The sequence below is a fragment of the Opisthocomus hoazin genome, chromosome 5 (assembly GCF_030867145.1).
Source record: "Opisthocomus hoazin isolate bOpiHoa1 chromosome 5, bOpiHoa1.hap1, whole genome shotgun sequence".
Classification (NCBI taxonomy): Eukaryota; Metazoa; Chordata; class Aves; order Opisthocomiformes; family Opisthocomidae; genus Opisthocomus; species Opisthocomus hoazin.
In genome coordinates this window covers 58748128-58768789 of record NC_134418.1, presented here as the reverse complement: position 1 = coordinate 58768789, position 20662 = coordinate 58748128, and the positions used below count along the sequence as shown (strand labels likewise).

The 20662-nt window shown below is 41.1% G+C and overlaps 1 protein-coding gene across 2 annotated transcripts in view; it reads left to right on the top strand.

Moving 5' to 3' along the window:
* NFKB1 (nuclear factor kappa B subunit 1) overlaps positions 1-20662 on the top strand; it is a 60938-nt gene that overhangs the window by 22599 nt on the left and 17677 nt on the right. For both annotated transcript variants that reach the window (XM_075421443.1, XM_075421442.1), the window contains exons 5-12: positions 1059-1157; positions 8244-8392; positions 9935-10098; positions 10932-11090; positions 14783-14887; positions 16766-16857; positions 17442-17580; positions 19992-20114. In XM_075421443.1, the coding sequence (XP_075277558.1) occupies positions 1059-1157; positions 8244-8392; positions 9935-10098; positions 10932-11090; positions 14783-14887; positions 16766-16857; positions 17442-17580; positions 19992-20114 (1030 nt within the window). The remainder of the gene's footprint in view (positions 1-1058; positions 1158-8243; positions 8393-9934; positions 10099-10931; positions 11091-14782; positions 14888-16765; positions 16858-17441; positions 17581-19991; positions 20115-20662) is intronic.

The window sequence follows — 20662 nt, the reverse complement described above, 5'->3', positions numbered from 1 at the left end:
TCGGCTGTTTTGAATAACCCCAAGAAAAATGAAGATGAATGCTTGAATGTAACTTTCTTTGCGACTGTGTAGCAAACACACACTTACGCTTGCGTGACAGTATGAAAGTCATCCCAATGCACGGATTAATTTTCGTGCAGCTGATGTACAAAGCAATTGCTGAGTGAAGATCGCCCTGGAGTATGCTAGGATATTGTTCCCCTTTAGCTGGTGGCATCAGCAATTAAAAGTGTTCATCCTTAAGCCATTACAGTTTAGAGACCCCTTTCCTGCCTCTCCCAGTCAGTTGCATAAAATCCTGTCTTAACAGAGCTGTTAAGTAGACTGGGGAAGAGCATGACTAAAAGCTGTCCCATCCTCTGCTTGGTCTTCTGCAGAAGCATGCCGCGATCCCAGTCTTCCTTGCAGGAGGTGGTAGAGAACATTTGTTTCAGCCACACAACAAAGACATTTTTGTGCTCATGCGTCTCTTCAAGAATAGGGACACTTCGTGTTCATAGGTGAGGCAGCAGTGTACTGTGAACTCTTGGAAGAATATTCTGCCTCTTCCTTGTTTTAGTTCATCCCAGATCAGGCCGTGTCTTTGCATGGCAGAGCCTACAGTGTGCGGTGTCTAAGGAGAAACCATTGTTTCCATGCATGACTTCTCAGCAAGCAGCTCCTGCAGTGGAGTACCCATGTCGCAAGCTGGGCAGTAGTTTATGACAGGGTGGTGAGGATGATCCACCAGCGGAGTGCTGTGCTTGTGGTCATTTGTGGAGCAGAGGCAGCTGGAGGGGGTAAGACTGTATGCTAGGATAGCTAGGGTAGCAAGGGCAATAGACAGGGGAAGGCCGCATAGATGGCTGCTGGATGTGTCGGACCGAAGACATAGAGGTGAAAAGAGGCAGGGTTGTCTTGCATTGTAACTGCAGAGGTTGCTTTGCCTTTTGGGCTGTTTGGGCAAGTCTTGTTTGTGTGTGTGCGTGCACACTCGTGTGTGCATATGCTGCTTTTTAAAATTTTTTTAGTTTTCTTTCTGAACAGCTTTGAAGTTTTTTTTTCCTTTATTTCCACAGAGGGGGTTTCGTTTCCGATACGTATGTGAAGGGCCTTCACATGGTGGACTTCCTGGTGCTTCTAGTGAAAAGAACAAAAAATCATACCCTCAGGTCAAAGTAAGTAAGTAAATCAGTTTTGCAAACTGAATGCAAGTGCCATATGTATGTGTATAGGATTTTACTGCACATCGTCATAAATTTGTATGAAATTACTCAAGACTGACTGCATTTCAATCCCAACTTTCAAAATGTAATTGATTTTTGGAAAGGAATTTGTCTTCAGCTTTGTGGAGTTACTTCAGCACCGTATTTATCTGCCAGCAGTTGAGCAGCAAGTTTTAGCACAAAGCAAGGCCTGAGCTGCTCAGTTACTCCACCTCTAGCATACTGCAAAGCGGGAGTCTGGTCAGTTATTCCCCTTCGCTCTAAGATGCTGTTTACCAGCTTTTCCTTCTTTTTCTGTTCATGTTACTCCTTATTCAATATCTCTAGGATACTGTGTTCTTAAGGGCTTAATTCCTTTAAAGTCAGTGGAAAACTTCTGATTTTAATGGGAGCAGCATTATGTTCAGGTGTTCACTGAGCATTTTTGGGGCCTTTTTTTCCCTGGAAAAAATTCAAGGATGTTAATCAAAGAAACATTCTGTGCTAGCACAATATGAAGATTAGAACAGTGATGATGAATCATTGTAGGATTAGAGAAAAACTGCCTATAGTTCTTGCAGCAATTTTTTTTTCTGTGGAAGCAGGGAAAAGATACACTGTGTGTTTTCAGTATTTTTTTTTAACTTAATGATAAGTCTTAGTCTTTGTATTGCATTACCTCTGAACTATTGCACTAGAGATTATCTCATGAGGAACAGGTCAACATACTTAAATTCTGGTGTTACCTCTTACTCTCTCCTTTATGGGGACAGAGGTGGAGGGAAGAGTGACAATCACCCTCTGTCTTGGTGTGTGGCACTCCTCAGCTTTCTCTGCAGTATGCATGTAGTTCTTCTGCAGCTCCTGAGAAAGGCTGAAGTTTGGAACAGTTGCATCTCCATAATGAATCAGTATGAGCATGACTCAATGGAAAATAATCAGCATTGGCTGAGATAGCCTAGGGTGTTACTTGCAAGTTGAGAAGAGGCTAGGAAAGCTAATTCCGTGTAGCCTTGCAAAACTCCTGTGAAAAATTACTAGCACAGGCAAAGGATCTACTTGCTTTTCCCTTTACTATTGTGATGGTGATGATGAACCAATGAATGAAATTTCACTGGTATGTTCAGATATAAAATAATTTACCTCAGTTGAGCCAGATATTTGGTTTCAAGTCCAGTCTGTATTGATAATGATACAAATGATACTTTAAAAGGTGTGGTGGATCGCACAGTAGCATGACAGGGGGATATGCAGTGAGGAGTTATACAGGAAATAAAATTTATCTGTGAGTAAACTAGAAAGCAAAATGTTCTTTGGCTTTCCATCAAACCTTCTGTTTTCATTGATCATCAGGTTTTAATTGCATCTAGAGCTCCCCCCCCCCATGTGTGTCCCATCCCCTTCCTCCCTCTCGTCCTACTGTGTGCATCTGGGTTTTTTCTAGTACAGATCCCCCCATGGCAACACCTGCTGGGAGAGGCTGGCAAGGGAACACAACAAGTAAATTCCTCAAGGCCATTGCTTGTTAGTGCTTGTTCTTGATTTAAGTGGTGCCAGTAAAGACAGAAGTGTTTCACACCTTTTCCTGTAAGTTTCTTCTGTGTGTTGTCAAAGGGTGCTCGCCTTGTCATAACTGCGGTGAGCACAATTGAAGATCGCCGGGTTTTGTTGCATTGGGTTTATTTTTTGTTTCAGGTTTTTTGTTTGTTTGGGTTTTTTTCACTCTTGTGCCAAGGCTTTCACCATAAAACCTCCATTAGTTGATCCCAGTACTGTGAAAGGACAGTAGCGTGAGCTTTGGTTGTACTGTGGAAAGGAGGTTTTGTGACAGATCTTTAAATCTTGGCGGTGGTGTGGTCAGTGCAGCTCACGCTGGGATCTGTTTTCTGCTTGGCCAGCTCTGCACAGAAACCTGATGTAATTTGCCAGTAGCTACCATGGAATGTCCTGAAAATAGACATCTTCAGTGCACAAAAAAAAAGCATTGCAGTCTCCCTAGTCTCTTGTTGTAGGATTGTGGATTGGAGGCCAAAAGAAAGCATTTATCTGATATTACCTCTTCCATAATGTGGACTGTTCAACTTTACCCTTTATTTTTTCCTACACCTAGTCCCTAATTTGTAGCTGAGCTGGAACTCATCGATATGTGTCTTTCATTTAAAAGCTGGAGTGCTGAAGGCTTTGCTGTGTCTCTAAGCAAGATGTTTTCAAAGTTAATTACATATTTAACCACCTCCTGTATAGTATATTATGAGATGGTGTAGGTCAGGAGCTAGTGTAGCAGTTCTGGAATGCCAGTCTTTACCCTGCACAGTCATCTGCACTGACCAGCAAGGTGGAACTGATTTAAAACCTCTTGTTTTAACCGCACAGCCATGACAAACGGAGTCTAGATAACAGCAGCATTTTTCTGTAGTACCAAAAATGGGGTTAATTAATCTTTATGATTTATGGAATTACATTCCTTTGCTTAACCCTGTGTTTGCAAACAGTAATCCTAATATCATGTACAAAACATCTTACATTTTCAGAGGATTTTATATAACTTTGCATGTAGTCATGGAGAGCAGAGAAATTGTAGATCCTGAAGTTACATTTCATGACAAGTTTCATGATTACAGTAGAAAGCTACCTAAAATTCTTCATTTAAATTTCATTTTCATCTGCTTAGTGTGAGTAACAAAACTCTGGAAAATTTTACTATCTAGAGCAGTTGAAATCAAAGCTCCTGATCTGCTTATTCATCATGAGCTTTTTGTCCAGGGAAAAGAACAGTCGATAGTATAAGAAGAAAGAATAAGACTGGGTTGTCTAGTATTATCACCAGCTTACTTAACTATCTAAATTTTTTATTCATAATTTTCCTGCTTTTATGTATTTGAAAACCTGTGAGAGAAGATACACAGAAAATTTCCACTGGCCTTACATGCTTACCATGTATGTCCTGATCTTGCATACTGATGTTAGTGTAGGCAGATTCATGTTCTGCACTGAAGTACTCCATCCAGTTTTGGGTGTGAAAAGAATTTGCTGAAAATAGTGGTGTGAAGGAAATGTCCTGAATTTTCATCTCCTTGGGGGCAAATCTACATAGGTGGCTGCAAACTCAAGTTGCCTGTTGTCTGTGAGCTGGGTGTAAACCAGCCCCGGCCGAATAACCGATTGCTCAGAGGTGTGCCCGTGCGAATGGCACCATCTCTCTGCCAATGAGTTCAGACATTGTGCAGTCCAGCTTGTACATCGAAGCTGCATACCAGTTACGCAGCCCTGAACCCATGCACCCGAATAGAACTGCCCATCCAGTCATATACTGGGGCTGTCCTAAGTTATACCTCAGTTAAACATTCTTATTGAAACTGGGATTTCAGCACATACTTCAAGTTCAGGAGGGAAATTGATGTAAAATTAGGCAAGGTACTTTGTTCGTGAGCCTTCTTGGTGAAGAAAGGAGCAGCACATTTGCTTTTTTCCCCCGTAGGAATTAAATTGTAGAGTGATAGATTGCTGATTAGAAGTTAAAAATTCATTTAACAGCTGAATTAAGGAATAAACATGAGACACGAACAAGCAGACTTTTTGTTATAAATCTTCACCCCTCTTAAAAACCTGTACTGAACCAAATTCAACCAAAGCTAAATTCCGTGACATTTGTGCTTTTTACTGTTACGGTTAGTTTGGCTGTACATGGGGCACAGAATTCCTTTATTTGGGCTCCTAAAGCAGAGCACATAACTCTGTGTTTTTGACATGAGGGTGACCTTGCGTTCAGAGGATCAGAAGATCCTCAGATCCCATAGGTTTGCGTTACTTTACATTGCTTATTCTTAGACCTCTAAGTAAGTATTCAGTTGCATAAACAATTTGTACCACATCTGAAATATTTTGCCTTAAACTGGCAAGTAAAAAAAAAAAAATGATGCCGCTCTGTGAAAACACACCATTTACAGAGTGATGCCTCATCTGTGGAACACTTTTTCTGTGCCTACGTTGAGGACAGCACTAGTCACACTCTGAAGGTTAGGCAGGATTGGGGCTATAGTTGCTATGACAAAGTGATTAGAAAGAGAAATAGCTGGCTTTGTAGGTTCGACATGGTGTTTTCCATCACTTGCTTTATGCCATTGACCAGTTGGTTTCACTTCATGCTTGTAAGAGTAACTGGAAAAAACATCTTTGAAGTGGGAAAATGTTCTTATAAAGTTTTTGTAAAGTTTCAGAAACTTTAAAAAACTGGCTGGGGTCTGGGTTGCAGAAGGATGTGAAATAACTGAAAAAACTTTCAACTCTTGTTTTGAAATTGACTCAATTTCAAGTTCACAGGGTCCTTTTAATCTCTCAGACAAATCTCTCTCAAACAGAAACAACAGATAAATGTGAGCCTGCAGCATTTTAACTTTTATCAGATTAGATCAATTGAATGCTGCTTCAGTACAGGATGTAATCAAGTATTACAGCTATGCTCTTCCCAGGAACTCCTTGGGTTTTTTTTTTTCTCCCCTATCTTTAATTTGAAGTTCAGTAGCTTTTTTTTTTTTTCAGATCACAGCTCTGATTTTGAGCAGTACAGCACCCACATGCAGTCTCCCTCTTATGCTGAGTGTATGTTGTTGTGACAGCACCGTAATCCTTACATTTCTGTAGGTATTCAGCACTGTAATACACCATCTACCTTTTAATGCCTTTGACAGTGTTTTTTAAGTTCTTATGTAAAAGGTGGTAGTTATTTGTGTTATCTTGGTGCCAGAATAAATTTTACGTTATTCTGAAAATGTGGCGTCAATGATTCAAAGACATGGAAAAATTATTTCAGACCTGATTTGTGGTACCTAAGGATATTTAGTCACTGAGGCTATTTTGCTGGGCACCAAAATAACCTGGGTGTCTCAAAATCAGGTATGAAAGTCTTTCTATAAGAAACATAGGTAGGAAACAGTTCAGGGACATTCTGTAGCCTTTGCAGCATAGGACATCAGACTGGATGACAAAAATAGTTCTTTCTTGCCTTATGACCTACATAAGGTATTGCGTTTGAAGAAGTCTCTTGTTTTTCCCCTGAGAGAGACTACAAAGATCATGCTGAGCTGAGTAACAGGGGGAGATTGCAATCTGGTTACCGCTGCAGTTACATGTTCTGCTTTCAGGGGCTGGAAAGTCCTTGACGTGCAGCAGTCCTACCTACAGTTTTGCTGTGGTTTCTACAGCTGATCAAGGATTGTCTTGAACTTTTCTGATGTGATACTAGAACGTGCATGTTACTCATAATGAATATAACACTATAGATGTGCTGGGAACTTTATAGCAGGGAAAGGCTTGTTTAGTGAGACATAAAACCAGTTTTTAAAAGCTCCTCCCTCCCCCCTTGAAAAGTTAATTGTAGTAGTGGTGGTGACATGTAGCACCAAATGCCATCATTTTCTTTTCAGATGACTTTGTGAAAGGATCCCTGCGTTTTCTTACTGCTGGTAAATGGTGGAAATGGTGAAACAGTGATTATTCTGCACCTCTGTATTGTTTCAGTCCAGGAGGGATTACAATTTGGAAACAGGAGGGAAGCATGAGTACCTTGTGTTTTGTATTTTAGAAGCCGCTGATTGTAAAATGCACATTAATACAGTATTGTATGGTTAACTAGCAGGCAGTGAGTAATGAGAGGAGTTTTGCACACCTGTTCCTCCTGGAACAGCTTTTTCATAGTTGGGATTTTTTTGCTTTTAGCAGTGAATAGGAAGACGGGGAGGGCACGTGTTGTACCTAAGCAGTGTTTCAGCTGTGATGGAATGGGTTCAAGAGAGAGTTTAACTAGAGTGGAGGAAGCTAGCAGGATTTAGTAATGTGGTGAAATTGTGGCAATCCGTGGTTATCAGCATTTTATCAACAATATAACCTTAAGTATTCAGTTCATCACTTTAATGTTTATCGTGATCCTTTAATACCATGGTTGATTAGATCTGTAAGCTGCTGTAATACAAAGAACTTTGCCCAAGGCAAAGTAGAAGAAAAATTCGAGGAGGAGGGAAAAAAACCCAACCTTGATAAAAGGGTCAATTAAGTGAATTGGAAGGGAAGGTAATGTTTGTGTTTTTAAAAGTGGGGTAATTTTATATTCAGCATAATTTGAAAGTGGTGCATAACTGATAACTGACTTGAAGAGTATTACTTGCGAGGAAAGAAAATGAAGTTCTAAATAGTATGTGTAAAGCAAATAACTTACCAATATGGCATGTTACTAGTAATTTAACGTTTGTTTTTGAGGCATTACTTGACATCACAATTTTAACAGCTATTAAAAAAATATATGGCAATTAGAAACTATAACAGGGAAAACAAGCTTTGTAATCCTCCAGGGTTGGCTAGATGAAGACACCCAGTTTATCATAGTTCTAGTCCTGCAAAATTTTAGGTGGAGATGTAGCATGTTTCCTCATGTACACTTAAGGGGAATATTTACTGGACTCGGTAATATGTGTTTGTGTAGCATATTGAACTAACAAAATACCTAGGAACACAGAATTAATTCACTTTAAAATCTCTGCCTGAAGAGTAATTGTAATGAGGCCAAAATGTTTTAAAACAATCATAATATCTAAAAATAATGTTCTAAGTGTTTTCAAATTGGGCAAAATAATGTAGGGGGTTTTGTTAAATGGATACATTTTCTGTATGCTTCTTAACATGTAACAGTGTCTGTTGCGAATTCAGTGTACTAACTGAAATGTAAGGAGGGCCATGTGGAGTAACTGGCAGCATGTAACACTGAGATCCATGATTTTGGAAACAGAAGGTCACTTTCCTTCAGCTTTGTTTTATTTCTTAACTTTTCTGGTCACTACTCCTGCTCTTTGTACGTCAAGTTAAATCACGAAAAAAAGCATTGGCTTTTATTTGTGATGATCTGATCGAGTTAATTTGTCACTTGTAATTCACGAGGAAATACATACACATTTCTCCTATCTAAGTTCAATTGTACTTAGCTGACAGAAAATACTCAGCTGGAATCATTGCTTGTTCCATTAAGAAAACCCCAAAGAAGCATCCACGTTTTTTCATATTTATTTACAGATCTGCAATTATGTTGGACCTGCGAAAGTAATCGTCCAGTTAGTTACTAATGGGAAGTATGTCCACTTACACGCTCACAGCTTGGTGGGTAAATTTTGTGAAGACGGTGTATGCACGGTTAATGCAGGACCTAAGGATATGGTTGTAGGGTAAGTCTGTCAACTCATTTGTAAAGCTGAGCTAAGGGAGAGAGAATCAAGTATAAACACTGTAAGGAGCAATACAAAAATACTACTAAGAGGCAGCTAAGTGGAGCACTGGTCTTCATGCTCTGATCTGTGTTTTGTTTGTATCTTAAATAGAAAAATATATGGAATTTCTGTTTAGCTTTGTAGAATTTGCCCTAAGCAAGCTAAATAGGTTTAAGCAAATTATTTTCACTTAGAATTTGTAGAGTTTCAATCTCTTGGTGTGCAGTCCAAATTTGTATTGTAAGTCCATTCTTTAAAATGTAAGTAGTTTCGATCAAAGAGAAGGGACTGTGAAATTACTGAAGAAAAGCCTTTGTTACCATTTTGAGCAATGTTTTACTTTTGCTGAAGTCTGCCAGTAGGAATATAGTAAAGACAGAAGCGTGAAGAAAATAGGGTTAGTATATTTGAAATTAATGCAAGACACGTCTAAACATGAAAATACTAAATGAGTCAAACTTTTTAAGTTTAAAGGAGTAAGGTTGTAGTGAAATTGGAGTTGGTCTGTTCTTGTTTAATTTAAAAGAATAATTGTTTATATCAGTAAATGGAGCTGAGTCTCCTGTCTACGTTTTCAGGCTTAGATCAGGTTTCATCCTGGCTGTGAGGTTCAGTTCTGTGATCTCAAGAATGTCTTTGTTGGTGAAGAAGATGAAGTTTAAAAAGCTGAGAAGGTTGGGAGGGAGAGATTCTTTTAAACTGTAACTTTTGATGTCCAAGCCCGGTGCACTAACTTTACTAAGCACAACAATTTAAATAAATAGCTTTATTTTAAATGCTTCTTTTCATCTTGAAAAGTTTGGCTCATTTCCTAACTTGTCTTGTTTTTCATCAGATGTTTAGAAACAGCTTTCCTATCCTCAGTTGACCCACATGAAAATTGAGTTACTGTCTTGTTTTCATACTTCCAGATCTAATTGATTTTTAAACGTGCCAGGAGATTTTTACAAAAGCAGATCTTGTATTATGGAAGATTTCATCCAAATGGATACCTGAAGTGTCTTGCTGAATGTCCTTGCTTAAAATGTTTCCTTTGGAAAATGTTGCACTGTTTTTGGCCTCTGAGCTTGCTCTCCAAATCATTTTGAACGGATGGAGCTTACTCTGGGCAGTTACTCTGCGTAACAGCCATATAGAATGACGTATTAATGTCTTTGGCCAGACAGAGCCAACAAAGTGTGACAATCAGATTTTCAGATGTTTTGTAAGCTGCTTCAACAGTAAGTCTGAAACGTAATAGATTACTACTTATGCCATGGGAGAATCCTGTGCACCCATATGATCACTGCTGTATAATTGTGCACATTTTACAAGTTTTCTAAGCTTGGCTGAATTTTTCTTGCTGGAAAACTTGTGCTCAAGAATCAATAGTGCCTAAGTAAGCCTGTCGCGTCCCCGTTAACTTCAGTTGTGTAGCTGCCTGTGGTAAGAGAGAGCAAGCCTACTGCAGGTTTGGCATAAAGCGTCAGGAAAATATTTCCCTCCATCAAAATTCGGCAGGTTTGCAAATCTTGGAATACTTCATGTCACAAAGAAGAAAGTGTTTGAAACTCTGGAAACACGCATGATAGATGCTTGCAAAAAGGGATACAACCCGGGACTGCTGGTGCATCCTGAACTTGGCTATCTGCAGGCAGAAGGATGTGGAGACAGACAGCTAACTGGTATGTCAAATTTATGGTCTGGTTTTAATAGGTCTTTTACTAAAAACAGGTTAGCTTCTGAAAACACAGATTCTTAGGCAGAAGGCGGCCTTGGGTAGGAAAGCAGTCTATGGCTATGTGCTTTCAGAGGTGGTGTGTTGTTCCCATGGTTTAGGGAATCTGAAAGTCTTTTCTGTCAACACGCTCATGAGAATGGAGCAACTTCCTTCCGTAGCTGCCTGTACCCACCTCTGCACCTATATTTGATTGCTCTTACCCTGTTTAGTAAGCTGATAATTAGACTCATTTTGCATTATTGCTACAACACATGATATCCTTCAGTAACTTGGGGACCTTCTTTTGAGGATACTGTTTCATTCAGCTGCTGAATCCACAGAGATCTCTTTCAATCCCTACCATTCTGTGATTCTGTGATTTCACCCATATGTATTCCTGTAAAACCTGTGATCTATGTTGCTTTCTGGCAATGTATTGAGAGGCCAGCCTTCTGTTTATCACTCTGATACCAGGCATTCCAGTGTTCTTAGTGGCAGCCTTTGAGCTTTTTGCAGCCTTTATAAATTGAGAGCAGAAAACAGTCATTTTCTATATGTCTCTTAATTATATGCCTTATCTTAAATAACATCTGAAATACAAAGTGCAAGTTGAATGCAGTATATTGTGAATAGCTGCTCCTCTGCTTAAAAAGAGAGAAGCAGATGGATACTAAATGAAAATATTTCCTTGCTATTGGTGCCTTTTGATGGTAATGTTTGGAAAACACGCTTTCTGTTTTCTTATGGGTCCCCTTTCCCTTGTGTTAATTCGTCTGTCTGTCTACTTATCGGTTCCAGAACGAGAAAAAGAAATTATCCGTCAGGCAGCAGTACAGCAGACTAAAGAAATGGATCTCAGTGTGGTGCGTCTTATGTTTACAGCCTTCCTCCCTGACAGTAATGGCAGTTTCACACGGAAGCTTGATCCTGTTATATCAGATGCAATATATGACAGCAGTAAGTATATTTGGCTTTAATTACTTTTTTAATAAGGGGCAAGCTTTTGTACATACAAAGATGATATATAGATATTGCTATACGTAGACTTATCTAGCCCTGCTGCTTGCCTATTGTTTGATCAATAACAAGTAAGTAGCCCATGGATAATTGGCCCCATGTCTATCCTATCCAAGTACACATGGTATCATTCTGGTTTTTAATAGATGGTGATTTAAGCTGTAAAGGAAGATTTTGTTTCGCTGTTAACATGTTCAATCCTGCCACTTTTATTATGAGGATTTTGTAAATTCTTGTTACATTCATAAGAAGTGCTTGAATTTTGCGGAGTTTTCAGTTGCTTTCTATGGCAAAGTCTTGTCACACAAGATGCGAGGAAAAAACTACTTTGCTTCAATCTTTGTTGAGAATTTGACACGTTTTGGTTTTGCTGTCCATCTGCTTGTCCTTGTTTTGTGAGATTAACACAACCAAGTTCTTGATCCATTTCCTTTAGACCTGTCAGTATTTTTCACACTTCTGTTGCATCCCTCTCTTTGTCTTTTTTCTAAATTAATCTTTTCACTTCATGTTTTCCCTTGTGCTTTTCAATTACACTTACTCATCTTACCTGAACCCTTTCTTCTGCCTGAGTGTTCCTCCCTGTAGCTGTGGATTACCATGTTCCTGATAGTCATTCTGTAATGACTCAAAGTAGTACCATTTTTTAATCTTTGTGCAACAGTCATGTCTGTATCATCACTTTTTAAGGTCGAAGCCTTGATGAAAAGATATTATATGCAACTTTTCTATTAAAGTCTATTGATTGCTATTAAATGGGGAATGTAGTGATGTAGCGCAGCCATTTTGCACATATTCATGGAGTGAAAAAAGTGATGTCTGCTGTTCTTGTGGCTCACCTAACCTGCGTTTTCTGGATGAGAAAACACAGTCTTTTCATCTGGAGGCTGAGGTGATTTACCGAGCAGTGTCTTTATAGCATCTTGATTTTCATTAGAAGCAATTACAGATTCCGTTTGTTTTCGTTGCTCTTTGTCATGCCTGATCATAATGGTAGAAGAGGGTTTGTAAAGCAAGGAGGAGGAGGACAAATCATCAACAGAGGGAGAGCGTGTATCAATCCACACATACAAAACCAGCTGAAGTTATCCTGTCCTCCTGAATCTGACCGTCAAAATTTTGACTCCAACCAAGGACACGAATAGAGGGGAGATTTTGTATGCATCTTTCTGCTGTTTTAAGTTGCTACGTAGATGTCAGTTACTAGTATCTGAGCTCCCAAGGTGAATTCTTGGATGTTAATTCCAAAAGATTTTTCTCGGTTTTTGGGTTTTTTCTGATACTTTTCATTGGCACCACTCAAGCCTCACAGAATCACAGAATCACAGAATAGTAGGGGTTGGAAGGGACCTCTGTGGGTCATCTAGTCCAACCCCCCCGCCGAAGCAGGGTCACCTACAGCAGGCTGCACAGGACCTTGTCCAGGCGGGTCTTGAATATCTCCAGAGAAGGAGACTCCACAACCTCCCTGGGCAGCCTGTTCCAGTGCTCCGTCACCCTCAGAGGGAAGAAATTCTTCCTCATGTTCAGACGGAACTTCCTCTGCTTCAGTTTGTGCCCATTGCCCCTTGTCCTGTCACTGGGCACCACTGAAAAGAGCTTGGCCCCATCCTCCTGACACCCACCCTTCAGATATTTGTAGGCATTTATAAGGTCCCCTCGCAGCCTTCTCTTCTTCAGGCTGAACAAGCCCAGTTCCCTCAACCTCTCCTCGTAGTGGAGATGTTCCAGTCCCCTCACCATCCTTGTAGCCCTCCGCTGGACTCTCTCCAGTAGCTCTTCATCCTTCTTGAACTGGGGAGCCCAGAACTGGACACAGTACTCCAGATGAGGCCTCACCAGGGTAGTGTAGAGGGGAAGGAGAACCTCCCTCGTCCTGCTGGCCACACTCTTCTTGATGCACCCCAGGATCCCATTGGCCTTCTTGGCAGCCAGGGCACACTGCTGGCTCATAGTTAACCTGTCGTCCACCAGGACACCCAGGTCCCTCTCCGCAGAGCTGCTCTCCAGCAGGTCCACCCCAAGCCTGTACTGGTGCATGAGGTTGTTCCTCCCCAGGTGCAGGACCCTGCACTTGCCCTTGTTGAACCTCATCAGGTTCCTCTCTGCCCAGCTCTCCAGCCTATCCAGGTCACGCTGAATGGCAGCACAGCCTTCTGGTGTATCTACCACACCTCCCAGTTTGGTGTCGTCAGCAAACTTGCTGAGGGTACATTCTAACTCTTCATCCAGGTCGTTGATGAAGAAGTTAAACAAGACTGGGCCCAGTACTGACCCCTGAGGGACACCACTTGTCACCAGCCTCCAACTAGACTCAGCGCCGCTGATGACAACCCTCTGAGTTCTGCCATTCAGCCAGTTCTCTATCCACTTCACCGACCACTCATCCAGCCCACACTTCCTCAGCTTCCCCAGGAGGATATCATGGGAGACTGTGTCGAAAGCCTTGCTGAAGTCAAGGTAGATAACATCCACAGCTCTCCCTTCGTCTACCCAGCCAGTCATGTCATCGTAGAAAGCTATCAGATTGGTCAGGCATGATTTCCCCTTGGTGAATCCATGCTGACTACTCCTGATAACCTTCTTTTCTTCCACTTGCTTGATGATGGCCTCCAGGATAAGCTGCTCCATCACCTTTCCCGGGATGGAGGTGAGGCTGACCGGCCTGTAGTTCCCTGGGTCCTCCTTCTTGCCCTTTTTGAAGATTGGAGTGACATTGGCCTTTCTCCAGTCCTCGGGCACCTCTCCAGTCCTCCAGGACCTCTCAAAGATGATGGAGAGTGGCTCAGCAATGACATCCGCCAGCTCCCTCAGCACTCGTGGGTGCATTCCATCGGGGCCCATGGATTTGTGGACATCCAGATCGCTTAAGCGATCCCTCACACAGTCCTCCTCGACCAAGGGAAAGTCGTCCTCTCTGTAGGCTTCTTCTCTTACCTCCCGGGCCTGGGATTCCTGAGGGCCAGTCTTAGCACTGAAGACTGAAGCAAAGAAGGCAGGCCTCTTCAGCAGGGCAGACACAACTTGTGGTAGCATAACTGTCTATCACAGCTGCTTTTATTTATCAGATGAGAGTTCTGTCTTGAGGACTAACAGGTATCCATTGATGCCTTTACTAAGATTTGTGGAGGTGGGCTATTTGGTCGCAGTCCAGTACGCTGGCCGAGGACTGACAATGCTTTCAAGTAAGCCACAGTGTAAGGCAAAGCAATGCATACTGCATTCCAATAGTGGGATACAGGGAAGAGCTCTCAAGAGTGTCACACTGTCAAGAAAGCAGGGAAGAAAAAATTATGTCCTGTTGTAATGTGCTCTTGTCATAAAGTTAGTACTAGTGCAGAGTGCTGGATGCAATTCACTGCTGTGCTACTTTACTAGGGCAGTAATTGTGCTGGAATGGCCAGGGTCTTATTTTATACTTCACAATTCAGTCAAAGTTTAGAGGATACAAGATTATTCCTTTCAGATGAAAAACTATTGATTTGTTCACGTTTAAAAAAATGTAGACAAATTTAGGTAGGTTGTGTTGGAGGCTTGTCTTTCTGCTGCATTTCTGTGTGTTGCGCTTGGGTTTTTTTGTGATCTAAAACTGTTACAAAGGTAAGTGTTTTTTTAATCTTTCCTTTTAATAGAAGCTCCCAATGCCTCCAACTTAAAGATTGTAAGAATGGACAGAACAGCAGGGTGCGTAACAGGAGGGGAAGAGATTTACCTTCTCTGTGACAAGGTTCAGAAAGGTAAGAGTCCTCAGTATTGTAAGGCACATGGGGTGTCCATCTGGAGTACACGTGACTCCTGCTGTGCTGCCTTAGTGTTCTCCCAGTCTGACAGCACAGCAGCAACGTTTGTAAGCACTCACCTTTTCTGGAAGTCAGGCTAGCAGTCCAGAAAATGGAGTAAATCAAAATAGTCTGTCTCAAAGCAATTTCAGCTTGTGTTGCCTCCACAGAGACTATGTGATCATTTTTTGTTCTTCTCAAATTTATGGCCTTGCCCACATTCTGGGTTTTTTGTGGGTTGTTGGGTCCTGGCTGATGTTTGACTCCATTAACTTACACCTGCTCTGAACTAATCTGAAGTTTCTGATTTATTTTTAAGTTCCTGATTATAAAAAGTAATTATGAGCATTCTCTATTAACCACCAATGGGAACTGAATGTGTTCAACACCTCTGCTAGTAACTTCATTTTTATGTGTATGATAATGGTAGAGATACTCGGTGTAAACAGATCTTTCTCGCAGACTTACTTTGGTAATCTCTGCTCATGGCTGTGAATGTGTCGGGATTGGGCAGTGTGGATTTGGATGCTGTGTTTTTGGATGGGAAGATAACGGGTAATGTGATCGGTTGTAGTATTTGGGCTGAACTACAAAGAAGAAAATGGGAGTGGGGAAAATCCTTTGTATTTTTCAGCTATAGGTAGTACCTGGGATTCCCTGGTGTAGATTGCAGGGTGGAGTGGGTGCCCTGTTCTCAGCTGTTCAGAATCAGTCTCTGCACATGTTGATAAAATCACACTGATGTTTTCTGTTAATACAGACTGTCCTTTTCCACCTCTCTTTCTTGCAAATGTTCTTCTGCCACTTGGGAAGGAGAGAGGGTTTTAAGGGCTTTGAAAGAACTGTTTTCCTTCTGTAGCATATATACCCTCTGCTATCAGAAGGACTGAGATGAAATATAGCTCTTGTGCACAAAATAAATAAATGTCTGACTCAGTGGAAACCCTGAGGTGGGGTTTCCCCTCAGCCCAATTGGGGTTTCCCCTGACCTCATTGCTCTCAGAAACCTCCTGCCTGAAGGAGCTTGCGTGTGCAGGACAGCAGGGCTGGAAGTGGTGGTTCACAGTCTTGAGACTAGCAGGTGGTGGATCAGAGGAAACAGTCTGTCTGCTCCAGAAGCCTGTCCTGCATCAGTCTTCCTAAGAGAGCAGGCTTTTTCTAGTTTTTCTTACCAAGAGTGCTGGGGAAGGCATATACTAGTGTGGTATTTCCCAGCTTCAACAAAAAATATAAACCAATAAATACAAAGAGAATGAAAGAAAATTTAAGAGGAGCAGAAGCCGAATGTCATGTTCCTGGCCCGTGCTGTGTTCAGGGGCTGAAGGATCACTGCCAACATGCCACTCGCTCACACTGTTGCCGTCTCCTGAGCCACAGCTCCACAGTGGCACTCTGCCAGCAGCAAGCGGAACTTGAACTGTGGCACTTCAGGTTTTGCTGCACTTTTTTGAACTGAAACTGTTGGAGGAGAGAGAGTGGTTTCTACATTTCACGCTTCAAGTTCTCCCCTCCCTACATGTTTTTTCCAAATAAAGCACTTCTGGAATGTTTTATAACCCTAAAATAGGAAGAGGTAGTGAACCTGGTTCTGCTTTTACTGCTCAGTAAATAGAGAGCGACTTCAGTGAAGTCATTAGAATTAGGGTGATCTAAAACTGATGTAAAAAATGGGTTGTGATGTTTTCATAAAATGGATAAAGATAATTCAAGTATTATTCATGTCGTAGTATCATCCAGACAAAACGTAACCGTGTTGATTTTTATCTGAAATAAACTTAGCCAAAGGTTAAACAAATGCACAAACATCCGAAAGAGTCGTTCTTTCACTCTTCACAGATGATATTCAAATACGTTTCTATGAAGAGGATGAGAATGGAGGTATGTGGGAAGGCTTTGGAGACTTTTCTCCTACAGATGTACATAGACAGGTAAGTAACAGAGCATTTGTCATTTGTTAATGATTTTCTCATCTCCATAAACGAGGATTATATTATAACTAGTAAATTAGGTGAAAGCATCTGTATCCCATACTAACTTCTTCTTTTGTTGCTTACTTCCTAATAATAATGCAATCTTACCTGTTCTTTAAAGAAGTATGTTAGGTAACTAGGCAGGCTGGGAATACAGTGCGAGGAAATTGGGAGATAGACCCATTGCTTTAACATGAGCCAGTGTAGATTGGGGTAGGGTGTAGAAGAAGCTCTCGGAGCTCCTGTGAACACACTGAGAGCGCGACAGAATAGGTGCTAAATGATGAGGCGACAAGTCATGCAGTACTAAGATACATGATCTGGTGATACTTTCGTGGCAGTTCTGTCTTTCCCAAAAGGCTTTAGGACTCAGAAGTGAAACTGAAAACTAAAATGGAAGTTTATTGTTGTAACAGCCTTTTGCTAAGAATTTTTGCCTCCTAAGCCATGAACCAGCTCCTACAAAATAACACAAATGTAAAAGCAAAGTTGTCAAAACCCATGCTCCAGGATAGAGGTGCTTATCGTTCTTTCCTTCACAGTTTGCTATTGTGTTCAAAACACCCAAGTATCGAGATGTTAACATTACAAAGCCAGCATCTGTGTTTGTACAACTGCGTCGGAAATCGGATCTAGAAACAAGCGAACCAAAGCCTTTCCTCTACTATCCGGAAATCAAAGGTAATTCATTAAACCTGTTTTATATATATTGGAAACAGAAACTGCAGGGTCTCTAGGAATGTTTTTAAGAAGATAGGACTAGTTGGATGAGGGATGTTTGGTTTTTTTTTTTTGGTTGTTATTTTTACAAACTAGGATATTTGCCTACTCCTTTTGTGCAGAGCTAATATGAAAAGTGGTGGCTCTGGGGTGGGTTTGTAGGTTTGTTATTGGACTGGTAGGCAGTAAATCCGTGAGTAATTTCCTAGTGGGGCTTACTCCCTGCAAGTTTCCTCTGTGTGCACACGTGCCTGTCCATACAGTAGATGGCACTCTCTTCCTCTGAGTTTCTGCAAAATAATATTTGAGGACATTTTACTGTCAGTAGTTCCAGATGAAACCTTAAACCAAAGATGGGTTGGTATCTGGTGGAAAAAGTAGCGCAAAACACTTGTTATGAGAGCAGGGAAAGTGTTGTTTCAGTCTCTTGTGTTAAGTTAGTCACTTAGCAGAAGGAGAATAGTTGGCGTCAGACCTGCTTCCTAAATTGTTACTGAAGTTTAACTAGCAGATCTGTGCCCTTGGAAGTCTGCATTTGAAATGTTTGACTTGAATGGCAGCAGCAGTCATGGTTTTAAATATGAATAATGTTAATGATATGGAAATGCCTTGAGGCCCAAGTCAGACTTGAAATTAGTGTTTCATTGTATGCAGACAATAATCTTTTTGCTTAACAGTTTATCTGCCTGCAGGTTACACTGCTAAGTCCCAGTCTTGAACGTTTTCAGTGCCTAGCTGAGAGCCATGTTGAAATCAATACCCTTTCATACTCTCCAAAATATGTGTGCATCGGTGGTAATGGGCTAAGGGCAGCTGAGGAGGTGGTGTTTGATGTCCAAGTGCATCTACATTATTCCTATTATAATAAAATAACAGAAAGCATGAATTCGGAAAAACTTCCAGAGTTGCTAGAGGATTTGATATCAGTAATGATTTTAGGAATCGCTCGCACAAGTTTTATGGAAAATGAAGTGTACAACTGCAGAGCAAAGTTGCCAGATTTGAAGCAAACCTTTTTTATGTGCCTCTTAATGGAGTAAAATTATTTCAACATTGTTGAATTGCACAGTTGTGCATTTTCGGATCCTCGACACAACCTAATAATGAAATTAGAATTTAGGGACTGGTTTTTTTCCCCTTGTTGCAAGTGTTCACACAAACTTAGCCGTCTGTATGTGGATTTTTTTTGTTTGTTTCTCTGACTAGATTGCTCTCTTGAGTTTTCTCTCCTCATCAGTGTGAGTATGCCTGGTGCGTGCATGCATACATACTTACAGGTCATGTATGCCTGGAAATAATGCACTTGTACTTTTCAGTATACTCTTTCATATATTCAGCTGTCTCATTTGATGCACTGACTGATGTGCCTGTGCATGAGATTTCTTTTTGTCATATGGCTGTTGAAAATTACAAGATGATTTAATGAAGGAAGGATATTTTATTCTTTCCTCAGCAGTTCTACTGGATTTTAACCCCCATAATGTTTGTATTACTATTTTTTTAGCTCTTGTCATGACATTTTCACTTTCCCTAGTCACTGGGATTCTTCTTTTACATCTTTGTGTTTTGCTTTCCAGGGGGGGCTAAGGATTATTTTGTACTTACACTATAAAATATTTAGGCTTTTTTTCTACTGCTGCTCAGCATGTTTTGACAGTATTATGTCCTGCCTGAAAATAAGCTATTTTTATTCTGGTGGCTTTTCTGATATTTTAAGTAAATCATTTGAAGCAAATGTTGTTTTCACCATTTCTCACCATCCTTACCTTAAACAGAAGTTCAAAGGGTACTGCAGGTACTCTGCATTGTTGGAAATCAAAGTGCCTTGTGATTTGCTGACCCCTTGGTAAGGGTCAGTTTCTGAAGTAGATGTGCTTAGTAGAAGAGCCTGTGCTTATATTCCCCAAAGGCAAATTTTCTTGAGCAAATTTGTGATTTGGGGCACTTGTGCTGGTTTATTACTTGGCTTAGACATAGAAGAATTTTGGGACCACTGATGTCCAGGGCTCTTAGTTACATGAGACCCTTTTGAAGGAAACTCTGGGCCCCATACTACATCTCTGCACATTTCCCCTCCCAGTCTGAGCACGAGCCACGTGACGTAACTTGAAGAGACCACGCGGGCCTGAGCGATGCTGTTGGTCTGGCTGGCGACTTGGCAATAGCTTGTTTCTCACAGGGATTCTCACTGCTCCATTGCATGCCAAGTTACTCTGTTATTTGGAGCTAGAAGAGAGTTGACTCTTCTACAGCACTCTGCATTTTCGTTTATAAACGAGTAAACTTTAGTAGTGCTTTCTGTACACACATCCTGTTCTGTGCCTGGCTACCATTAAGAGTGACTCCTATCCCGTCTATTCCTTCTAACCCAGATAAAGAAGAAGTGCAAAGGAAACGACAGAAGCTCATGCCAAACTTCTCTGATGGCTATGGTGGAGGCAGTGGCACAGGAGGCGGTGGCATGTATGGAGGGGGAGGTGGCGGTGCTGGTTCTGGTAAGGCAGCAGTTTTGGGTGAAGAGGGGAAGGGGTTCTATGTTGAGAACAGGACAGTTGTTAATTCTGTTTTTTAAAATGTGATGAGGATTATGTTATCTTCTAGGTAGATAAGACCCGACTCTCCTGTCTTTGTACCACTGTTACTCATTTCAGTCAAGCATCTCCTTGTTTTCTAAAGATTTCATCAGCTGCTTTGCCTTTCTACTTGGATATAAGGCTCCTGGTGACTACTTTTTTTTCTCTTCCTTGAAGCTTTAAGTCACAGGTAACACCTTGCTAGCTGAGGGAGTCCGAGCAGGGAATCCATTACGCCTTAGCTTTGTTGCTTCCTAGGGCCCTGAAGGCACTGAAATTCATGAGACAGCCCAGCTAAATACCATATTGTGTGCTTAAAATTAAACAGGTTCTTAATTATTTCTGGGGCCAGGAGTGGAATTTGACAAATTAACCCTGTTAAGAACTATTTAAAAAAAAATGAGATACTATTTAGTAAATTTTCTACTGTGCTCTATCTGTTGAAGCCAGAGCATATCTGATATGCAGGA